A 23,573-nucleotide genomic window follows, 5' to 3' on the forward strand; every position below is an offset into this window, starting at 1 on the left:
ACTGATTTCATTAATGAGTAAAATCTTTACCATAATTCTTAATTCTCGGCTAGAAATATGGTTTCATCAGAACAATATTACTCGAGGCCAGGCAGGTTTGCGTCGACGGATTGATAACATCTTCTCCCCTCAGTTCTTGATCACGAAGTATCTTACGAATCATAGAGGGCGCTGTTATTGTATTTTTATCAACTTCTCGAAAGCTTTCGATATAATACATTACTTGCTATTTGCGTTCAATGTACAGTAAACTTGAAACCTGTGTAAAAAACAAACAATAGATTAACTGAGATTTTTTAAGTTCTCTCTTAGAACTAGACAGAGCTGCATCCTAAGCCCAAATTTTGTTTTCAATATTTATTGACGATTTGACCGACTGTATCATGATGAGACAGTTGATGTGTGGCGGTAATGTTGTAGATCGAGACTTTCCCAAATTTTATGCCGATGATGTAGTACAATTTTCTGGCATCTTCAAAGTCAGCTAAATTACCTGCACAAATCTTTTCGGACTGCCGGGTATAACAGTTAACGTAAGACAACAATTTGTGTATTTTCTCATGTGCTTATTTGTGACAGTATGAAAAATGGTTTGATGTGAAACCTGTCAAAATAGTAGCACAGTAACAATATTTGGAGCTAATTTTCATGTCGAGACTAAGCTGGACCATCAACATAATAAATCAGGCAAATATGAGTAAAACGGCGTTATTTCAACTAAAAACATTAATCTAGGGAGCATTTCCCATTATTTGACTCAGTAGTTGCGCCAATTCTGTGCAACACCAGTGAAATTTGTGGTTTTTATTCCAGATCCAAATCTGTAAATTTTTGTTTGGAACTAATAATAGAGCAAATGATACTGTCGTGCATTATAGATGTAACGGTGTGTAAAATAGTGTTAAACAAGGGACCACATAGATACCCATCGAAGACAGCGTTATTCAATGGCAGAGACTGAGAAGACGAGAAGTAATATTAATGTAAACTTGACGTACCATGTTGAACTATTGTTTTGTCGCCATGAATTTGGGGAGGTGTGGTTAATTAAATCAGAATGTAGATAACTTCAAAGCAACATCTGTATAATCAATGAATCCCCTACAAATCTACCTGTAACTACTGAGACTATATATTAAGTGATTTGTTTGTATTCTGTCCGAGTTGTGCCAGCTTTACACAAGAGTTTCTAGACGATATTATGAAGCGTTGTACCTTTATTTAAAAAAAATCTTCATAAATCGTCAGTGAATAAGTCAATATGCATTATATACGTGTTTTTTCCATCTATTCCTGAAACATCCTATAACATGTACATTTTAATATCTTCATATTGCATAATCAATTGACTCCAGAGCGTGGCGTTACGTATTGTTTTGAATGTGCACTTAATAGAGTGAAGGATACCATATGCAAATTATTGCAATTGCGACATCTGTTAATACAAACTGATAATAAAGAGGGGCACAGGAGGCGCCTACCCCTTCTAACTCGTGGTTACTCATGTACATGTATCCGATAATGCAATGCGGCACAATAACGTCATTGCAAAGTAATTTGCCGAAAAAATACTGAAAATGTCACATTTCTCCAATTACTTTCTTTCGCCAAATTTTTATTTTCGTCATTTTTAGGTGGAAATTGTAAACATACTTTTATTCGAAATACACTCATAAAGCTGTCACACCAAAAGAAATACACTGTGATTGGTTGTAAACTGAAATTTGATTTTCATCAATATTTTTCTTAGAAATTTACCCAGGAAAAAACACCGGCTAAACCGAGTTTCTTATCTTTTCGTTATTTGTGCATAGGGGATCACGCCGGGCGACTGTGCGTTGCCAGGCAAAAAGTAATGTGTGTTTTTCAACACGGCTGTAGAGTTGCATACAGTCTCTTGTTTGTATTTTAGTGATTTTCAATAACATAAAATATGAGAGTGTATAATTGGCGAAAGCACGTGATCAAAGCAAATGCATTTTAGATGGTGTCTCGTTGTCCACAGAACATGATAACTGACGTAAGCACGATACATTTTTGGTGGGCGAGTTTTGATTGTTTACTTCCAGTTAAATTCCTTTTCTGAAAAACTCAGGAGCTTACTGGTGATTTGCAGAAATCCGAGATACATATACGATTATTTACTAACCCATCAACCAATGGAACCCTTCTCATAATATCCTTGGCATGCTCCAATGTATCAGTCCCGGTATCAGTCTTGTCGTCTGAACCAGAGTTTGATGCAAGTGGTACAGCTATTGCAATGGCTATAACTGCTGCTGCGATGCCCACACCGAACGTAATGTGTGTTTTTCAACACGGCTGTAGAGTTGCATACAGTCTCTTGTTTGTATTTTAGTGATTTTCAATAACATAAAATATGAGAGTGTATAATTGGCAAAAGCCGGGTTACCGCGAAATAAATTATCATTTTGCGGCAACCCGGCTTTCACCATTTACACACTCCCATGATAGTGTTGTATTTTATTGAAAAAAACACAACAAAATGAATAGATGTATGCGATTCTAACAAGGCTGCACCCCGAAACTGTGTTGTGACCCAGGTGAAAAAAGATTATTAGTACTGTTCTTTACGTCATGATGGATAATTAATGGTAGTGTGAGACTTTACACGAGCGCGCGATCGTTAACCTTACAGTGACGTCATGACACTGTGATAACAAATTGATTCCCACAATGCATCACTTTAACGTACACCTTAACTTATTGACAATTTTTATTAGCACCTGAGTTGGAACAAGCGATTCGGGTTTGTACCCCAGGTAAGCAAACGAATGGAATTAATTTTCGAAAATAATGTAACTAGAGGAAATATCAATTGATTGAACAAAATATCACTCATTAGATGTGTGATTTGTTGCTGTATAGCTACCTATAGTGGACGTATTTCCGGGTTGTCTCGTTCGCGTACATGCAATATGGCGAATTGAAAGTGTAAAGACATACAATGACAGGTAGTTTGTTTGTTTCTGTTATGTATCTACGATATTTAGCTTCGATTTAGGTTATATTGATACGATGCTATTCGGTAACGTTTCGGCAAGAAAGGTTTCATTCTATTAGTGTTGTTGATCTGACAAACTTATATTTCAGAAAACAGTACACGTTCCCACCACACAAATCATGACAGAACTCGCTGTGTGATGGATCGATAATTATGATCATTAGGCGCCAAGCTACACGTGCATTCATAGCATAATAGCTGTGTTAAAGTGACAATACTCCTATCTTTGTTTTTATTATTTACGTTACACGTATAACCCACGCCATTGAGGTATTTTATTTTACTTCAATGCCGACACTAGTTCTATGATTGAAAACTACTAGCAGTACATGTACTATACATGTATTATTAAAGTAAATCATATCGAGCACTGATATTATTGAAGTCAAGACGCTGTCGTGTCACACCCCTGTCATATCTACCCCTTCTAAATTATAACTGTACCTAAATAATTGATATAACATGTCTCAACACGTCTCATGTTAACAAAACATTATGTTAACAAGACATTTAACTGTAGGTAATTTCACTGGTATTCAATTTCACTCTTTTTATATTTGATCATATTCAGTGATTTGTAAATTCACAGAATTTCCACTGAAATAATGAGTTCTGCCAAGGATTTATAAGGTCTGTTTATGCAACTTACCTACCGGTAGTGATGTTCAGTGATATGTATGAGATAAAAATTTCTCAAGAAACAACTTCTCTCCTTTGCAAGTATTTATTACAAAGCTATCTTATTCCGTGTAAGCCATGACAAAATTAGGGAATTAAGAAATGCATTATTTACAGCAATCTATATTTATGCCCCTAATGTACAACTAGAGAGGATATTTTTGTTGTGATTTTTTCAAGTTCTAGCAAAATTTGTTTTTCATGTTTTAGAATTGTTTTAGCTTATTTCGGACTTTACACTAGCTCTGTATTGTGTACGTGCCAAATAAAATATCCTATCTCTAAGCAATTGAGTCACAGAATGCAGTGAAAGATTAGAAAGGTTTGATTGGGTCAATAAAATGTTCTTTCACAATCACACGACTTTTTCAATTTATGCGACTTTTTCAATTCATGCGACTTCTTCATCACATATCACAAACTTCTACCCTCATCTTATACAACCTTGGTTCTACATATATTGCAATCTTACCAGTTCACATTGATTAATTTAGCTGTTTTCTCCTACTGTAAAATACTTTATTTTAGCTGGAATTTGTATGGAATTTGTTTTCACTGATTTTTGACGAGTTGAGTGTAAAATATAGGAAAATAGGAATTTTCACTAGATTTTATCTCACTGAATCACCCCTTCAACGAAAATAGCAGAAATTTATTCTAAGCGAAAATAAAGTATTTTACAGTATTAGCCAAATTAAAACCCAGTAAATAATTAATTAGTTGACAGTATTGGAACAAACAGAATTAAAAGTTATTACATGATTCATGTCCAATGTGACATACAGTGCTTGTACATAATTTCTTAACATAAAATTCAAACAAACACTGCATGAATACCATCGCACTTTGACCACTATGAAGCATTAATAATTTTGAAAAAGATTGTTGAGCTCCTCTCCAAAGATTCTACATTATTGTTTTTTTGATCAAGAGTTAAAAATGGCAAACTCTAGTAGAAATGAAAGCGAAGACGAAGTATCTATGAATAGTGAGGATTGTTTTTTGGATTAAATGTATATGGGGGGGGGGGGAGGCTTTGAAAATGTTTGGACTCATGGCAACCATTTATTTGTTTATCATGAGAGCATTTGCTCATATATTATAAAGGGGAAATGTTGACATCTGTATCTGTCTGACATCTGTACTACATCATGTTGTTTATAATATATTTTCACACTAACTGCGGTTAAGTATGCTGCTAAATGACTTTGTTTCATTTTTCTGCTCAAGTTGAAGCGATGGGTTAAGCATGATTTTTATGAATTGTAAAGGTACCACAGTCACCTGGCAATATATGTTAAAAATACAATATAGACAAGAAGATGTTAGTTTTAGTATTGTTGTTTGATATTGTATATTGATAATATTGTAAACGCTTGTGCACTTGTGTATTTGTGGTTGTCTGTTTTTAGTTTGAGTTTCTTGTTTACTGGATACATTTATGTATTGTATTGATTTAGAATACAAAGACTATTAAAACTGCATGTGCAAATATATTATTAATTCCTTGAGAAAAAAAAAGCATGAGATGAAAATCAGTTTTAAAAATTAAATTGTAATTTTTAAATAATAATGAAGAATCTAGAAAAAATTAATAATGTGTTTCTTATCTTTGTGTGTTCTATCTCAGAACAAAGCTCTTTTGGAATTGATGAAAAAGATTTATTGTTAAACCCTATCACATAACAAATTAATGCGGGACGAGGTCCACAGATATTGTAGGCAATACCTACCATTTCCATTACAGTAAATGTTTGAAATATCTAATCCACATAAAAAAATAATCTTATTTACTGTATTTAAATCGCAGCAACTGTAGTGTTATTAGACATCTAGAAGTACTACACTGTCAATACCATGTTATCTAGAACAGAAATCCAGAGTTGACCCGGGTGTTGTCGCTACTATGCTATAAACAGAAATATTCATATATGGACTGACCATACTACACTTACTGGAAATCCAAGAAGAAAATGATACAATCTCGGGTGTATACAATTAATCTACATACGAGTAGTGCATTCCGCGTAATGAACGAACTACGTCAAAAACATGAACTCTGCGACATCATTTTACGAATAGAAGATCATGAATTTGAGGCGCATAAAGTGGTCCTTGCTGGATGTTGTCCATATCTGCGTGCTATGTTCACTAACGGCATGCTGGAAACTGACAAAAATTACATTGAAATACAAGGAGTTGATCCAATGGCCATGGAACTACTCTTAGAATTTATGTACACTGGAAAAATTGAAATTACTGTGGAGAACGTACAAGGTGTTCTAGCTGGTGCAAGTATGCTAAACCTTGCCAGTCTACGCAATGTTTGTTCTTCCTTTCTTCAGTCTCAACTAGATGCCTCCAATTGTCTAGGTAAGTAAACCAACTTTTCTCTAATAATAATAATAATAATTTTATTAGCTTTTAAAATGGCGTAAGAAGTAACATACAAGTCAATAAGAACAAGAAAAAACAAACTATAAAAGCATTCGTACATGTAAATCATTCATTTTCTCGTTTCTGAATTTCCATAGGTGGGTGAGAAAGTTTTGAATTTTTTTTTGATGTACTATTTCCTGAATCCTTATTGATTGCCCATAAAGCGTCACTAAAGAGAGAATTAAATTTGAAATTAATTAATTCCACCTGATAAAATAGTTGGTTCTCCCCCAACTTTCCACTATTGTATTGGTCAGTGCTGAATAGAATTTACTTCTCAAGTGGTTAGCTGATTTGCAAAGAAATAAAAAGTGATAAACATCCTCCTTTCCATCATTACAAAGCTTACGTACCCCGTCACCTAGAAAAGCCCAAGTAAGCACACTGTACATATATTTTAAATACTTTGTTCAGTGTAGTGCAGTATACCAATGATTTACAGGACTAGGACAACATTGTACTTGTATGCAATGTTGATATCTAATATGTAAACTGTAATGTGTTGATGCTGATATCCTGAGTATTGCGCATGCATCAATTGACCATCTTCCATTTACTGCAAAATTGAATTTTAGTGGTGGCAAAACGTCATGTGAGTTTTGACAAGCGCAAAACTATTTTTTGGGTATTACACATTTGATGAAGTCATTGTATCTTTAATGTTATATTTCACTCTGAAAGAAAATTTAGACATTGAACCATAAATTCAAAATCCAATTTCAGTCGCAGATGTTCGAATTGCATCGTTCGTGCATTAAGCGAGATCTCGTGATGAATGGAAAATTAACTATTAAACATACTTTGTAAGAAATAAGATCACAAAACACAGTGTTGCTTTAAAACATCCAATTTCCAAAAAAGTGAGATTCAGATCAATTTCACTACGTAAAATGCACGAAATGCACACTTTGTGAATAAGCAAAGACTCCGCCTCACAACAACAACAAAATAGTCAAGACAAACACTAGCCAGTTAGAACAACTCTACTGTGAAATACTGTATTTTCGCTGAAAAGTCTTTTTGGTAGTTTTGTATGTAATTTATTTTTACTGATTTTCGATGAGTTTAATGTGAAATATAGGAAAAAAAGTATATTCGCTGGATTTTATTTTCACGGAATCATCCCTACAGCGAAAATAAATTCCAAACGAAAATAAAGTATTCTACAGTATGTGATCCACCTGAAAGAGATGCCTAATCAACAGAAGGTTCATGGTACACCACATATATCACCTCAGTAGATGGAGTTTGTTCTCATCAGACACTCAACACAATGATTTCATTCTTGTAATAGACAATACTGCAATGCATGTATTTAATTAAGCATGGTTTTAATTTCGCTATTTCCATTGATAATAAATCTGCTGAATTAAACCCACATGAAGATGTAAAATAACAATATAACTCATTGTTTTTCTCATTTAAAAACCAGTGGATATTATGTAATACCAAAATAGTAAAATTAAATACTGTCACACGCAACGTAATATTACCGTAATTGGTATAGTACAGGTGTGATGGTTCAAATACCAAAATGGCAACAGTAACAGAAAGACTTCCCTGGCGGCGATGATAAAATACGAACACGGAGCCAACAGATGAGGTTTCAACTGGTACTGGTATTATTATACTCTGCAACCATCAACTACAATAACGCGGTAAAACTCCACTACTCCAATAACTAGATATTTAAACTCCAATACAATTCAACGAGATCTCCGATCTGATCAACTCCCCTATATATACCCACACTGTCTATAAATAGACCATTACATCAGCATACATAATGAGTCTGGAATTTACTACAAATTTCTAGAATGTTCCATTACCTTCTATTGCCTTCTACAGTGTTCTATTACCTATTCAACCAGCTTCTAAAAATTCCACCCAGACACAGTACGGTTCTAGAACATGCTGGTTCCTAGTGGAGCTTCTCTGGTTCCTAGCATTTCTTCGCTGGTTCCTAGCGTCCCTTGCAACCAGCAAGTAGGATGCAGGTAACTAGTAATCACCATATTGTTCAACTCGGTTGGGATTTCTGTCCAAAAAAATGTGACTAAGCGTTGTAATTTGAAAGCATTTCAAGTTCTCATATGAAAATTTGTGCTTACAACTATGTTTTAATCAGTGTCGAAAACGTGCACAGAATAGTGGTTTTGTGCACGTTTTCGACACGGCTTATCAGCTACCTCAAGTGCCAAATCCATGAAATACATGTAAACAACCAATGTCAATAGAGTAGGCTAGGTGTTAAAAATGGATTAAGTACTGGCAAACCAACTTCTGTATAGGTATGTCTCTAAATGCTTGCTTTTGGTTGATTTAGTTATCTTTTATGAACTCAGAAGCCTGCAAAACCTAATATTACATGTGAGAACGAAACAAATCCGTCGAGATTTCACGTTTTCCCGTAAAAGGGATGCTGGCTGTTCCGTCTCTGGACTCCCTCCCCACGTATACTAGTACTGGTACTACCATGGATTAGTACCTTCCATGGTACTACCAACTCTAACCATGTCCCCATTTGATGACGCATGTCAAGCTATAAATGGGCATCAATACTCATTTCGCCCAATATTTCGCTCTTATAACATTTTAATCAACAGCATATCGCTTAATTTCCGACCAGAAAAACGACCATGTTTTTATCCCTATTTTTTCTCACTCGCTTATTAAAAACACTGACCGCTTGTTCAAACACTGAACACTGAACACTGGCACATGTATTGAAATGGTTGTTTTAGTGCTTAAGTTTGAGGATTCAACGAGTATTAACCATTATTTATTTTTGAACGACACTTCCAAACCAACATACTTTGTTTCGTTCGTGAACGTAACTTGAACTATGACCTCTTGTTATGTGAACGTTCCCCAACAAGCTGATAGAGCGGGACTGTGTTCTGTTTGAATCCCAGGGCTGCTACCTCGTTTCAACAATATGATTATCGAGACAATGATGCAGGCAATACTAACTCTTTAGGGCAGAGAGCAGAGACACCAGGAACATATTGATGCCACGGCCATGTATTTAAAATGTGAGCGTGTAGACGGGCGATATTTCTGGGTTCGCGCGCTCGAAAAATTAAGCGGAAATTATTCAACATATAATGATAGAAAAGCAGAAGCAAGCAGGAGGTTTGGTGAAATTAGTGCTGTACATTCAGGTCCTTTGTAAAAAATACGATCGGCCAAGATCTATATCATTCTAAAGCACGCCAGAGACAGACAAAATGCAGTTTTAAATATTGACACCGTTCGTATTTTTTAAATGAGTCAAAAAATAAATAATTCGTATGCTGCTTAAGCGATGATCGATCGAAACAGACTCGTTTTGCAAGTGTTAACTGCTGAAGATATAAGACTTCACTTTCAGAGTTATTACCGAAGCTAATGTACGACAGCAAAAAAACAACAACATTTGTTTTGTTTTTATTTATTAACACACAACATCCCCCGGAGGGGATGAAAAGGGTTACAAATCAGATATTAGTAAAAGAAAAATAACTGCATAAAAAGTAAGGGAACAAAAAAGCATTAAAAAAAGATAAAAATTTGTAAACAAGGAATGTGTTACTGGCTTAGTTTATGTAGGTGCTGCTGTCTTGTATTAAAACAGTTTTTTACCTTGCCCGTACCATCAAAGATGGAAGGGAAAGGTATATTAAGGGAAAGATTTTGTCCGGCGTTGTCGTCGTTGTTGTTGTCGTCGTCATCGTCCTCGTTGTCGTCGTTAATAATTGTTATTCTGTGCATAATAACTTTACTAATTCTATTCCAAACTTCATCAAACTTGGTCACCTTATTCATCAGTATAATGTCTTCCCTGAGTTTGAACAACAGATGTCCTGTATGAAAATATCATGCAAAAATTGAGAAAATCTGATAAAATATTTTGACTGTTTCTACTTGACTGATCACTGGTGATACACATCAAAGGTCACTGATCTCAGTGGAAATATGCATTGTTGTATGTGTTCAATGAAGCAAATGATTTATCATGTATTAATATCCTTGGTAATGTATCTCAGAATCCCATACTGGGTTTCAAAACCAACTCATGGAGAGATTTTTCTGATACACATTTGCAAACCTACCAATAAAATCTTTACAGAAAATCAATACAAGCACTCCTATGAACTGGGTGCCAAACTTTGATCAAGATCTGAAGCTAATAAAAAATCTGTTTAGTTCAAAGTTATCAAATCAATACATGAAAAATACATAAAAAGCAAAACATTTCATCCACATTTTAAAAAGAAAATTGTTCTAAAATATATGTATTCTGTATTTGACAAACAGTTCATCTGACAAATGAAAACTCACAGGAATATGTTTCAGCTATTAGAACAGAATGATAGAGTTTTCATAATACTAGTTTAAAAACGCACTTCGAAGATTGCAGTGTTTGAAGATGTAGATTCTCAGGAGGCAACAGTACTGTTGACTTCTCCCTCCACTGGACACCAACTAACTATTTAAGTTGATTTGCATACAAAGCAGAGCTTGCAACATGATAGATATTCATAAAGGGTGTTTTTTTTTACTTTTTATATAATACAGTAGTCACACAATGAGGCAGTTCATATTTGTCTCAGTGAATCATTAATTTTTGACAGACACCTGTACAAAATACTTGGACAAAAGCCAGCTAAGATTTTCTGTTATCTTGCATGTTCTATGAATCTATTCACGTCTAAATGCAGCACTTTTTTTTTGTGATGAGGCATTTGTTTTTATACTAAAATATCTGAATTACTTTGAATAAAACTGGAAATTATGTCCCTTAAAATAATTAAACCAATAAAGCACCAATGTTTTTGTAAGATATTTACATCTTTTAAGAACATTTGGTAGACTGATTCCCCACTGTTGGTTCAACCCTAAAACTTGTTTGTATTCAAAATTAATTATGACAATGCATATTTATAGTGAAACAAACTGTGATAGAGGGAATTATATTATATAACAAAGGGCAAGGTCACCAGAGTTCAACTATGTTTAAATATTGCGCTAAAGGAATTGACATTTTCTCGTCACTTGGTAATGATATGAATTTATTTTCATTACAAAATTTGTCAAAATTTGGTATACATTTATTAGCTACAAAGTAAAGTTTTAATCTTATTTACTAGTAAAATGTTGTTCATCTTCAACATAGTCATTGTTGCACATATTGCAGACTCTGTCTTTAAAATGCAATCCTGTATTCCTGCCTGTTTCAATTTTCAGACAGTGGTTGCCAAGTCTAAATTTTGTTAAGGATTTGCGAAGTTATGTGAAATAGATCAGCATTCATGTAGGTCCAATCAGTACTGTTGTATCGTATATATCGTCAACCGAACGTTACTACCCGGACCTGCTCATCGATTATTATTGCAAATGTCATTTCTTTCTCCCTGGTCAATGAATCCAGAATCAATTGGGTATAAGTACGTTATTTTAGAATGATTTTCATTTGGTTTCACGTGATAGTTAATCTGATTTATCATATAGCATTACAAACAGGAAGTCCTCGGTATACCCCAGACCACTCGTTTTGATGAATGGTCTTGGTGTGGCTTGTGGGTAAGAATAGAAAATGAATTTTGGTGAGGTTGTGATTATTTGGATTTTTGAGAACGAATTTTTACTATTGAAATGAAATTATCACGTCTAAGGGTGAATTGTTAATAAGTGAAGTGATGTTAAAAACATAAGTAGTTCATCTTCTTGCGTACACCGCAATAACAAAGGTTTATTTTTCAACACAGATCTCCAGTCAAGAGGGTGGCGTTTGGACGTAACCCCGGAGTTAAACCATAGACAATATAGTAGGAAGGACAAGCAACTCCAGCGATTCTATTTTAGCACGGTAGGCTGGAAAAAACTTAAGCTGATTTAAACTAACCGTTAACATAAACTAAATGTTTATTTCGATTTCTCGTTAAGGTAGAGATGCAGTTTACCTGACAGGTATTTTAATTAGTTAATTAGGCAACCAAGATGACCTCCCTTGTCCACAAAACTATATATTTTTGGAAAGCTTATTGTATGAATTTTTAATTTTTGTAAGTATTTTTTTTATGGACACTGTAGTTTGAAATATGCACAAAAATGTGTGTTTTTGGTCAAAAGTGATTTAAAAAAAAATAGCTTCTAAACCATGCTTCTGTTTCCTGTCAAAATTGGTTTATGGGTACATCTGTTTACTATGAAGAAAGTGCCGTCTTGAAAACTGTCCGTTTTTAGGCGGCGAAAGTCGTGAACTCTCACGAAATGCGTAATTTCGTTTACGAGAGTCGCCTACGTATTCCATGGGTATTCTAAATGGCCGTTGCTGATCACGAGTTCCCGTGTGTAGATGATTTGCTCGATGTTTTTTTTGGATTTTGATGACGGTGGAAATGATAGTGAAGAAGATCAAAACGCAGTAGACACAGTAATTCATGTTAACAACTTTGTGTGTGTGATTCAGAGCATGGGCATCAACATCGAAAATAGCGAAGATTTGCGTTTTCTTAATCGTCACGTAAAAGAAACCCTTTGAAACACTAACAAAAAAACGAAAATAGTGAAAATAAAATGATAAAGACAATCGTGCCTCATAAAAAAAGGGTATAACATAGGTAGACGTTCATTCAGGCTGAAAGACAGACGTGAAAACGGAAGACAGAATGAAAGTCCATTAAAAAAATGCGAGACAGAGAACAACAAAAACCAAGCGTAGTCGGTGAAAATTACAAAATTTGAAGATTCAGCATCATGAAAACAATAATATTCGTGTATTTTGTTGAATACGGGGTACAAACTTACACATGCATTCCGTTTGAAAGAGTGTGAATAAGTCGTCAAGTTGATGACAGACACGAAAACGGATGGATTGAAAGTTAATTTCAAAAAAAGTGCAAGACAGACAACAACAAAAAACGAGCACAGTCGGTGGAAAATAACATAATAAGAAGATTCATACATCATGAAAACTAATATATTCGAGTAGTTTGTCGAAAACAGGTTACAACCTTAGACATGAATTCCGGTTGAAAGAGTGTGAGCTATAGTCAAGATGGTTACAGACGGGAGAACATACGGATTCAAAGTCTGTTTGAAAAAAAATGCGTGGCAGAGAAAAATAATAAACGAGCATAGTCGGTAAACAATAACATAATAAGATTCATGCACCATGAAAACAAAAATATTCAAATATTTTGTCGCAAACTGAATATAGCATGTATGAAAACATTACTACCGCCTGAAACTAACTTTTAATTTTATTCAATTAAACAGGAACATATATATTAAAAGTAATATTTACTAGTGAACCACGTTCACGAGAACATCTATAACTATTGTGTGTTCGAAAGATGCGTATTGCGGAAAGAAAACGACTCGTTTTGAGAAAGATACTTGTAGTTCGATACGAAAGTAGTGAGATTGCATCGAAGTAAATATGACGTCATTTTTTACTTGCTCATTATAATATTCCAGCCCAGCTTGCATTGGGAATACGGAGTTTGGTGTTACTATACTACTATACTGTCTATGGTTAAACAGGGCCCAAATTGATAGGGAGTAAAACACGAAAGTGGAAGAGCTGTCCATGCATTGGCCAATCACACAAGAGCTCACAAACACCAAAGAAATATTTGTTGTTATACTTAACCAAGGGATTTGCCACTAAAAACAATGGAACGTTTATAGGCTTAACGTTGGATTTAGATCGTGTTATAATCCAAATCCCCTAGAAAGAGTTGTAAGCACAAATTTTCATATGCTGTTATACGTAAACAAATCAATCATAACCAGCCAACTATAACGTTCATAAATATCTACACCTATACATCAACTCTGTGTTTTTTGTTTTATTTTCTCCATAATCTTAAAATCGAAATTTAACTTTGTTGATGATACATGAAGTACTGTAAAAACCCTAAAATTTTTACCACTTTTAAATAATTTATTTTTCAAAATAAAAAATTATGTTGAAATTTTGAACTGGTTGGATTTTTAGAGTAAAATTCAGTGTTTACAAAAACTTAAGATGGCATACATATCTGTTCTTAGAAAGCAAAATTGTTGAAACAAAAGTGTTGAAACAGAGTAACTTGTGAACAGATCACGAATATGACGAAAATGATTAGGTGGTAAAATTTTTAGAGTAGGTGATGTTTTAGAGTTTTTACGGTACAATGGGGTGTTCACTTATTTAAAGACCATTGAGCCAGGTTCCAAATAGTGAGTTGGAATTAATGTACAACATGTACATGTACATAAATTTGAATACATTCCTCGCATGGTTTTACTGTAGCCCTGCATACAGTGTTGTGTGTACGGGGACGCGTTCGGTTGATAGATGTCCCCACCACAGCCCTGCGTACATCCATAGACAAAGTCCGGGACTTTGAAAAATATAATTTTTTTAATGAAATAACATGCCCAGGAACCAAAAATGATGATCGATCACCTGATATATCCAGAACTCCCAGTTCGGAGTACAATTGTGGATGAAATTGGCTACTTTGCCCTAAAAACAAACACATTCTCTTGCGTGAATGAAATTAAAAATGGCGGCGTTTGGTGGATAATTCCTCGGGTACCTACGCGTTTACATTTTGTCCGTCTTTACTAGTCACTTTTTAAAGACATTTCAGTTTCAGATAACTTTGTAATGGTTGTTACGGATAACTATCGTCATTTCAACGGATTTCGGCTGGGAAACTACTTATTTTCAACTTGCGCACCAATTACGGTGCGCTCCGGACTTTGTCTATGGAGGTACGCAGGGCTGTGGTGGGGACATCTATCAAGCGAACGCGTCCCTGTGCACACAGCACTGTACGCAGGGCTAGGTTTACTGGTGCTTAGACCAACTTTTTGTAGACATTACCTGAATACAAAAGTACCTATAACTATGCAATGTTAAAATGTTTTGTCCAAATTTTTGAAAAGTATGAAATATTTCAATGAAACTTGGTATATAGATGCATTTAGGTAATGCACAGACCGGCCTGATTATAATAGATCAAAACCTGTGTATATTAATTACCTAATTTGCATGATACCGGTAATTAGCCAATAATTATTCATTCTTGTACTAGTAATAAAACTGTAAGCAGATTTCAATAAAACATGATACACAGATGTATTTGAATAATATCCTAATCAGATTACTTTTCAGTTTACAACTGTGATTATTAATTATCATATTTTCATAACAATTACCCAATTTTAGTTATTTTAGTATTATCTCAATGAAACTTGTACATAAGTGTCCATGGACAAATCACTTGTCTGATTGTTTTTGTTTTGCCATATGGTAATGGTATGACTAAGTAATTATTAATCAGAAATACATGTATACACAATCAAACAATACATTATGTGGTTGCATGTTATTTTACATACAAAGTTATGTTTTTCAATATGACAAAATATGTTATATAGAGCCCACTTTTATCAGGGGGTATTTTTCAAGCAAAGTAATATTTTCTGAATAATGAGATATGTTATTTAACATCCCCCTTTTATCAGGGGATAATTCGATTGATTTTGTGAAAAAAATTGTTCCTTAAATTTGTAATTAGCTTTCAATACTTTCTATATTTATCTCATGTCTTCAGCATGGGAGTTATTTCTAAGCTTTCTTTGATTTGGTTTGACATAATTCACTTAATAATCAGCCACTGAGATTTCTTCACCATACTTAAATGATTCTGAGCTATAAATACTAATCCTATAAATGTCACCCTATTAAACACAGTTTAACGACTCTCCGTTTCACTGTTTTAAATCTTACATTGTTTTCACTTTTCACAGAAATTTACATTTTCTTTGTTTACGTTTATTCAAGGACATTTTTACGACCAATATCATATTTTCAAAATTTCTGTAATTTATTTTCAGTTCAGAATTTGACATCTTTCAATCAAAAGTATATTTTCTATGTTTTTTCTAATTTTTACACTAATTTTGAACCAAATATTTTCACCAAAACCTGAAAATAAATCACCACAATGCTGTGAAAAATGACAAAAGTTGTCAGTGGCCAAAATTAAAATAAAAATCTGGAGATAGTTCCAACCAAATATGAGTTGAATGGATAGTTAAGTCAGATGTTTTTAAATTTAATAATCATATTTCTGTTTCAATGACATTGAGTCTGAGCTATCCATACATATAAACTATCAGATTGTGCTCAAAATAGAAGTAGAAAATAATTATCCCATTTTTAACGTGTTGATTTACAAGAATATTCATATAGTAATCTGCCAACCCGCCACTCTTGTTGCTTGTCTGTTTTTTTTTGTTTTTGTTTTTTTATGTTTCCTTTTATTTATTTTTTTTTTATTTATATTATTTATTTTCATTAGTTGCTTGTCTGTTTACATATTCGAATTGTGCGCTTCATTTGTGTTGTGTTTTTAATTTTTTTGACTTTTTTTTTGTGCCAGGTGACATTGAATGTCACTGTTGTCTATCTTTTTTTTTCCATGTGCAAATTTCAAGTACTAGTACTGACACATAGTGCATTTTGCCACAGAAGCCATATTCATTTTCATGACTACATGACAGGACTGTGCAGCCATCATTTGCACTATCCTGGTGTCGACCAGACCTGGTTGAAGACCTGCAAGTACCTGCAATCTTAACCAAGGTTCTCCCAAAGTCGCATCCATAAATGAATAAATCTAGGCCAATGGAATTGGCCTTCCTTTGAGTCTGTGGCACACTCACCCAGGGTAGGGACTGACTCTTTTTTGGTATTCAGTCTAAGTTTAATAGGATTTGAACCTGGTTCTACCTGATGCATTTGTGTTGTGTTGCCAGCGATTAGAGTGGACATGATCGTGTTGCACAAGTGAGGTATCATTGAGGTTTTCAGCTTCTGTATTGACAATATTTATCTTATTGTCCCAGTATCAATTTGCTTGAACCTGTTCGTACTTAGACTTTTAACATTTTGCATTTCGAGATCATAATTCGCTCTAAACGTGGCAGCCAGCATGGTGTGTTTGCGTAGTTTGACATACAGATGCCATTACAATGGAATGTCAATGTGACTTGCCTAAACTGAAGGGTATATTGTGAATTATTTTATTCCAGGTGACCGACTCAACCCAAATTGGCTTGGCAGAATATGGGAGATGACAATTATATTTAAAAGTCAATGAATTAAATGGAAATACTTTTATCAAAAAAACACTCCACATTGATTTGAAATAGTCAACCCTTTATTCCAAGAGAGCTAGGGAGTCCTTATCTAATTTGTTGAGCAGTATTCTGCTGTCTTGCAAAAGGTTGCTGACATAATATCACTCGCCAAACACCCTGTTGACTGTGACAGTTTTATTCAAACTTACCTTACTGTAACCTATGTATCTTGATTGGGTCCTATTTTTTTCAATGATTAAAACGTGAAATGGAAAGTACCAGTATTTACATGCAGATTAAATTATGTAGGAAGCAATTAGGCTTATTACTTTGTAATAGACGATGAAATATATCAGTTAGAATGAACTGATCATGCATAATTAAACGCAATTCAACTGCAAGAGCTTTACATTAATTTGCATAACAATAAATGTATATTTTCATTTTTAGTAACTGTAATATCTTTTGTTCAACATGTAGTTAAAATGATTACATAATATTCTTGTTAAAACAGCACTCATGCTGGATAGTGAACAATTTGAATGTTAAAAAATATTACGCAAATTAGGAAATTTTGGCCAAACCATAAACCAGGGGTACCAGTGTATTAATAAGTACCGGTAATTCTGGTTGCACTGTGAATTTTAAGTTCTTCTGTAAGCCGTGATTTTTTGCCTTTTTTTTAACAGTTAAGTAAAACATGTACATTTCAGAAAGAATACTTATTTTAATCTAGTTACTGTAGAATACTTTATTTTCGCTTGGAATTTATTTTCGCTATTTTCGCTGAAGGGATGATTCCGTGAAAATAAAATCCAGCGAATATACTTTTTTTCCTATATTTAACATTAAACTCATCAAAAATAAATTCCATACAAAACGCCCAAAAAGCCTTTTCAGCGAAAATTAATTCCAGCGAAAATAAAGTATTCCACAGTATCCTTTATGTTGATGTGGTGCAATATTTGAGGACAATCTTTGACAGTTCTCCATAATCGATGTCTACAAAGAAATCCTGTACACCTGACTTATTGTTCTCATTTCCTCTGAAAGCTTAGATAATAATTAGTTTGAAACTAATTTTTGCAAATCTAGGGAGTCTTAAACCTAAAGATTGACATGTATGTTTAATAAAACTGAGAAATTTAAATGCTTTGGAAATAATGAAATTGATATTGTAGTTAAAACTAATGTTGCTGCTGATGTAAATGCCAAGGTCCTTAATAACATAGACCTGTTCTAATGGTACGTGCATTGTTAATGGATTATCCACTGGATCCCATAGTGAACACAATGCAGTGCATTGACTATATTGCTATAACAATTAAGAAAACAGAAAATTTAAAAGTAGTACTGCGCAAAATATACTGTCAAATAAATGAAAAATTCAAATATAATGTGGAGCCTTCTCCTTACCATCAAACCATACTTTGGTGGTCATTTTGAATTCAAAACGAGTTACAATATTGGTATTCAAAAAATACATGAAGTTCTTTTTTGAACTTTTGTGTTTGGTCGGCATGTGTACATGTACATAATTAGTTTGGATATTATAGCCCATAATTGGTCTCCACTTAATAATCTTTATTATTAATCCTTTCGAATGCAGTCGGGAAAATAGGGCACTTGTGGATTGTGCGCCAATGTGTATGTGCATGCATGCCCATCTATATCTCGGACATGTCTGGGCTGTTCACATTTAAACATCACATATAAATCATGGGATATGCATGGTCATTTGTTTCACAATCTGATTCAAGATGGCCGAATGACGGCCATTTTTATCAAAAAATTCAAATTCATCAAAATCAAGCATTTCTGTCATTCCGAAACTGAATCTTGGTCGAGTTTAGGTGAATTTTGTTTAAACGTGATACATACACTGAACATAATAAGACCTTGATGTAGTCATTTGTTTTTTCAGTTTGGATTCAAAATGGCCAACTGGCCAATTTTTTACAAATGATGTTCCGGGGGTATATCTCTGACATGCCTTAATCAATCATGCTCCAACTTTATATGTACATTATGTACCATGTCTCACATATGCACATATAGTTGTTTCAAGATGGTAAAATAGTGTTTTAAAATCATCAAAATCAAGCATTTCTGCCATTTCAAAGCCAGATCTTGGCTATACATGGACAGCTATTAAAAAAAAAAGAAATAAGATAAGTGCATACTTTGAGGTATCTTCGTAATAACCTTATTATTATACATCTTTTCCCTTCAAGGATACATCATGGAAATTCCAAAATCCAAAAAGTTTAGAACAGATTGAGCGAACTTCTTTGTGTGAAATCCGGTCAAACCCTGGTGGCAGCCATGTTTGTTTTTATTATTAGAGAACGCTTACGCGCGTAATCATTCCATATTTGGAACTCACATTTCCTAATATGGTATGATGAAATACCCCGTAAAATACCGCAAAATTACGGCACGCTGTAACTTATGGCGTTACGGTGACAGATGTATAATAATAACTTGTATTTTCCCTTCCTTGGAAAAGAAAATACTTACACATTTATTTGTTTAATGTTCTGATTCAAAATGGCCGACTCATTTCAGTTTACTTTGCTATTTAACTAATAGGTACACTGTCATGTCATGACTTAAACCAATTGATTGATTAGTTGATATAGTACATTTTGTAGCATGTACCTCAATATTGCTACAGTGTTTTCAGTAGTCCTGTTTAAGAGTACATGCTTCAATAAGAACTCAGACGCATGACTCCAGTATGAGACCAAATAGTAACATAAAATGCAGTTTATTGTGTTGGAACTTAATATATTAAATTATAATGAAAAAAAAAAGTTTAACTACCAGTACAGCTTTTTTTCCTGTGCTGGATCTCACATAAAGAGATTCATTTTGACATGATTTGTGACTGAAGTTTGTTTTTTCATTAAATTGGGTGCAGATCATTTTAATATATAAAAAAAAAACTGGTTTCCACCTGAAAATGTGTGGTTGTCAAAACAAGTTTTTGTGTTAGCATATTTCATTCACCTTTTGTCATCTTTTACTATTAGCTGAATAATTGTTGCCAAGAATGTCATATTAGGATCTGGCTTTTCAGACACTGCTCAAAAAAAGATGTTAAATCAGTATTTTCAGCAAAAATGTTGGTACTGCAGATTACTTGAAATATGCAACATTGGATCAGATTTAATTTTGTGGTTTTCACGATATGGACAAGCAGTTTTCATATTTGGTTGTCCTGTTACAAAAAGTCGTTGTCAGTGACAACCAGACAATTGCCAGTTTTAACCCCTATGTCAATACGAGACTATGTTTTTGAAGACTGACCATCATTGACAGTATTCATTTACTTGCAGGTATCCATTCCTTTGCTGATATGTACTCTTGTGTGGATTTAGAAAACGCTGCAAGAAGATACATTTATCAACACTTTTTAGAAGTGATTAAAACAGAAGAATTCCTCCTCATATCTCATAATAGCTTGATAGATCTTTTAAAAAGTGATAAACTTCAAGTCACTCGCGAAGAAGAAGTTTATGAAGCTGCGATGAAATGGATTAAAATTGATTATTCCAATCGTAAACATTTGATGTTTAAGTTAATGCAACATATACGACTGGCGTTGCTTGATATGCACTATTTAAAAGAAGTTGTTTACAAGACAGATTGCGTTTTACAGAATGCAGAATGTCGGAGTCTTGTGGAGAAAGCGTTAAAGATACGCAATGATAATCAGGCATTGGCGTTGATAGGAAACCGAGCACAGCCTCAGAGTATTTACGTAGTTGGTGGTCGGAATAGCGTAGATTGCCAGTTAAGTAGCCTTGAGAGGTATGACGCCATCAGAGATAAATGGGTCCCACAGGTGAGTTAATGAATAACAAACTATTACATCATCATGTCCAGTTTCTTTCATGTTTTTTCATTTGTCTGACACTTATGTTTCTGTATTTTTTGAAAATATGATTGCAAAATCCATGTGAAGTATCACAATAAGGTCTTAGAATAATTTTTTTGGCCAATTACAACATTTGTTACATACATGTATTATGCTAATTGCACCGTTTGAAACCTGTATTTCAATTGGCAATTGAAAATGTGAAAATTGATAGACTGTTCTAGTTGATTGAACCTGGACTTTAAAGTAGTACATATAACAACGATCTAACCTTTTCACCACTAAACTTTTCTGCACTTTTTTCTTATGTTCTTCAATATTTCTGGAAATGAACCCTAAGTTTGGATCCAACAGACAAGATTGTAGTAAATTTTCAGTTTTTACTTAGAAAATTTGGCTATTTTTGTCCCAATCTTCTGAAGGAAAGTGCTGACTAATAAACGGGACTATTTTGTGAATTTGTGATGAAAAAAGGGAACTGGTTGTGAAAATGTTAAATGACAATGGTATGTAAATTATATATCGATGCATGATTATATAGGTATAAAATGAAGATCCTATTCTATGCGAGTTCTATGTGCATACCAATCTAACATTCTATCTGAAAGCATTACAGAATGCAATGGATGCATGGACAGAAATAAAACTTTCACTTTATTCAAAAAGACAAAAAATTTTAATTAAGGAATAAATCACTTCCACATATCACAAAATACTCAACAATTCACACATGTATGCACACACCACAGAGTTTGACCAAATTTTGGTAAAATTGTTCAGCATGTTGTTTTGATGTTATTAATGTACCTGCTATGGTTACAGGAGTGCATGACGATGGCAAGGACTGCGGTAGGTGCAGCAACGCTTAACGGAATACTTTACGCAGTTGGAGGGGAATGTGCTTTAGCTGACAGTGAGGAAACAATGTATTTAAGATGCGTAGAATGTTATGATCCTTTACATAAACAATGGATTCAGGCGGACGATATCAACGTTGCAAGGTCTTTTATAACTGTGGCGGCTTTGGGTGGATATCTCTATGCTATCGGTATGTAATGAGGATATTCTTATTAAAGTGCTAATTAAGAATTCATTTGTAGGGCATTGATATAATTAATGACATTCCATCTAATTGCTAAATTACAATACTATAAATAATTACACTAAAATAAATAACATAATGTATGTGTAAAATGGTAATGCTAATTAGAAATGGAAGTTACTGTCTTGTATTGATGTGTTGACTTCATAGTTTTTTTTAATGACCTTTCTGTTCACAAAGCATCAAGGAATTTCTAATACTTTGATAAGACTGTGTTAATTATGTTGTCTGGATAGGAGTGTCACCTGAGTGCCATTACTGTGAGCAACTTTAATGTCGGTTGTACATTATTTTCTATGACATATTTTTCCCTAATTTATATACAGTGTTTGATGTTGTACTATATCTGCTCTATTGGGTGCATGTTTTGGTTGGATTTTGAAGTACAATCAAACTTGCATTGATTCATTCATAGTGAAAGAGAAGCAGTGTTCATATACCACCATTAGAGCACAAGAGGGGACAGAATGTATTCATTTCCAGATTATTAGGCAGTTTGGACTACCGTACTGAGCATGTTACTGCACATATATGCAATGCATTATGGGAGATAACATATCATTGTATATAATGTATTGTGGAAAACTAGTATCACCCTAGAAACTCACTAAATTTATACGTAAATCTTTTGAAATTATTTTCACAATGTTAGATTTTATATCAATAATAATAAACAACCTTTTCATCCCATTGCCTTTTACTCCTCAGTGACGACAGTACTCCTACTAGTCATGTGATGTGATGTGGCGGAGTGTTGCCGTGGTTGTAAGAGCTGCACCTGGCCTTTTACTCCTCAGTGACGACTGGTCATGTGATTGTGGTGAAGTGTTGTGCTCGACTTGAGCTGAAACAATTTGACTCAGACTAGCGTTGATTGGCAATGCGCTGGTGATGAATTCATGAAATATAACAACAGTGTTTGTTTGTCTTGTTTTTCTCAGGGGGAGAAAATAGATCATGTAGTTTTAATACTGTAGAGAGATACGATGACAGGACAAATGAGTGGTCACTAATATCAAGTATGAAGAGAAAGAGAGCTGGTGCTGGAGTGGCCGTTTGTGATGGAAAAATTTTTGTTGCTGGTAATATTTAAATTAAAATCGTTGAACAGCATGTCTATGATATCGGGTCCCTTGCAACAAACACAGTACATGAAAACTACATACCAGTAGTTTCAAAAACATGTTTGCGGTTCTTTAATTAACTATACTATATTGTAGTGGAAATATTGTTGGAATTTGTACCACAGCATGATGGATGGTAAGGTCAGAGTGCACTGAGGCTATTCATGGCTATAATACTGTAAGGTTATTACAAGA

The 23,573-nt window shown here is 34.0% G+C and overlaps 1 protein-coding gene across 2 annotated transcripts in view; it reads left to right on the plus strand.

Moving 5' to 3' along the window:
* The first annotated feature begins 2,695 nt into the window (after window positions 1-2,695).
* The window catches only part of LOC100368146 (kelch-like protein 12), a 30,012-nt gene continuing 9,134 nt past the window's right edge, over window positions 2,696-23,573 (plus strand). The window contains exons 1-5 of one of the 2 annotated variants that reach the window (XM_002738380.4): window positions 2,696-2,783; window positions 5,514-6,076; window positions 20,611-21,119; window positions 21,975-22,200; window positions 23,196-23,336. In XM_002738380.4, the coding sequence (XP_002738426.3) occupies window positions 5,677-6,076; window positions 20,611-21,119; window positions 21,975-22,200; window positions 23,196-23,336 (1,276 nt within the window). In that variant the 5' untranslated portion in view covers window positions 2,696-2,783; window positions 5,514-5,676. Of the gene's footprint in view, window positions 2,784-2,908; window positions 2,976-5,513; window positions 6,077-20,610; window positions 21,120-21,974; window positions 22,201-23,195; window positions 23,337-23,573 lie in introns of those variants that run through there. The other variant, XM_085507866.1, reaches the window with a different exon arrangement.

Source organism: Saccoglossus kowalevskii, chromosome 14 (genome assembly GCF_978046115.1).
Source record: "Saccoglossus kowalevskii chromosome 14, keSacKowa6.1, whole genome shotgun sequence".
NCBI lineage: Eukaryota > Metazoa > Hemichordata > Enteropneusta > Harrimaniidae > Saccoglossus > Saccoglossus kowalevskii.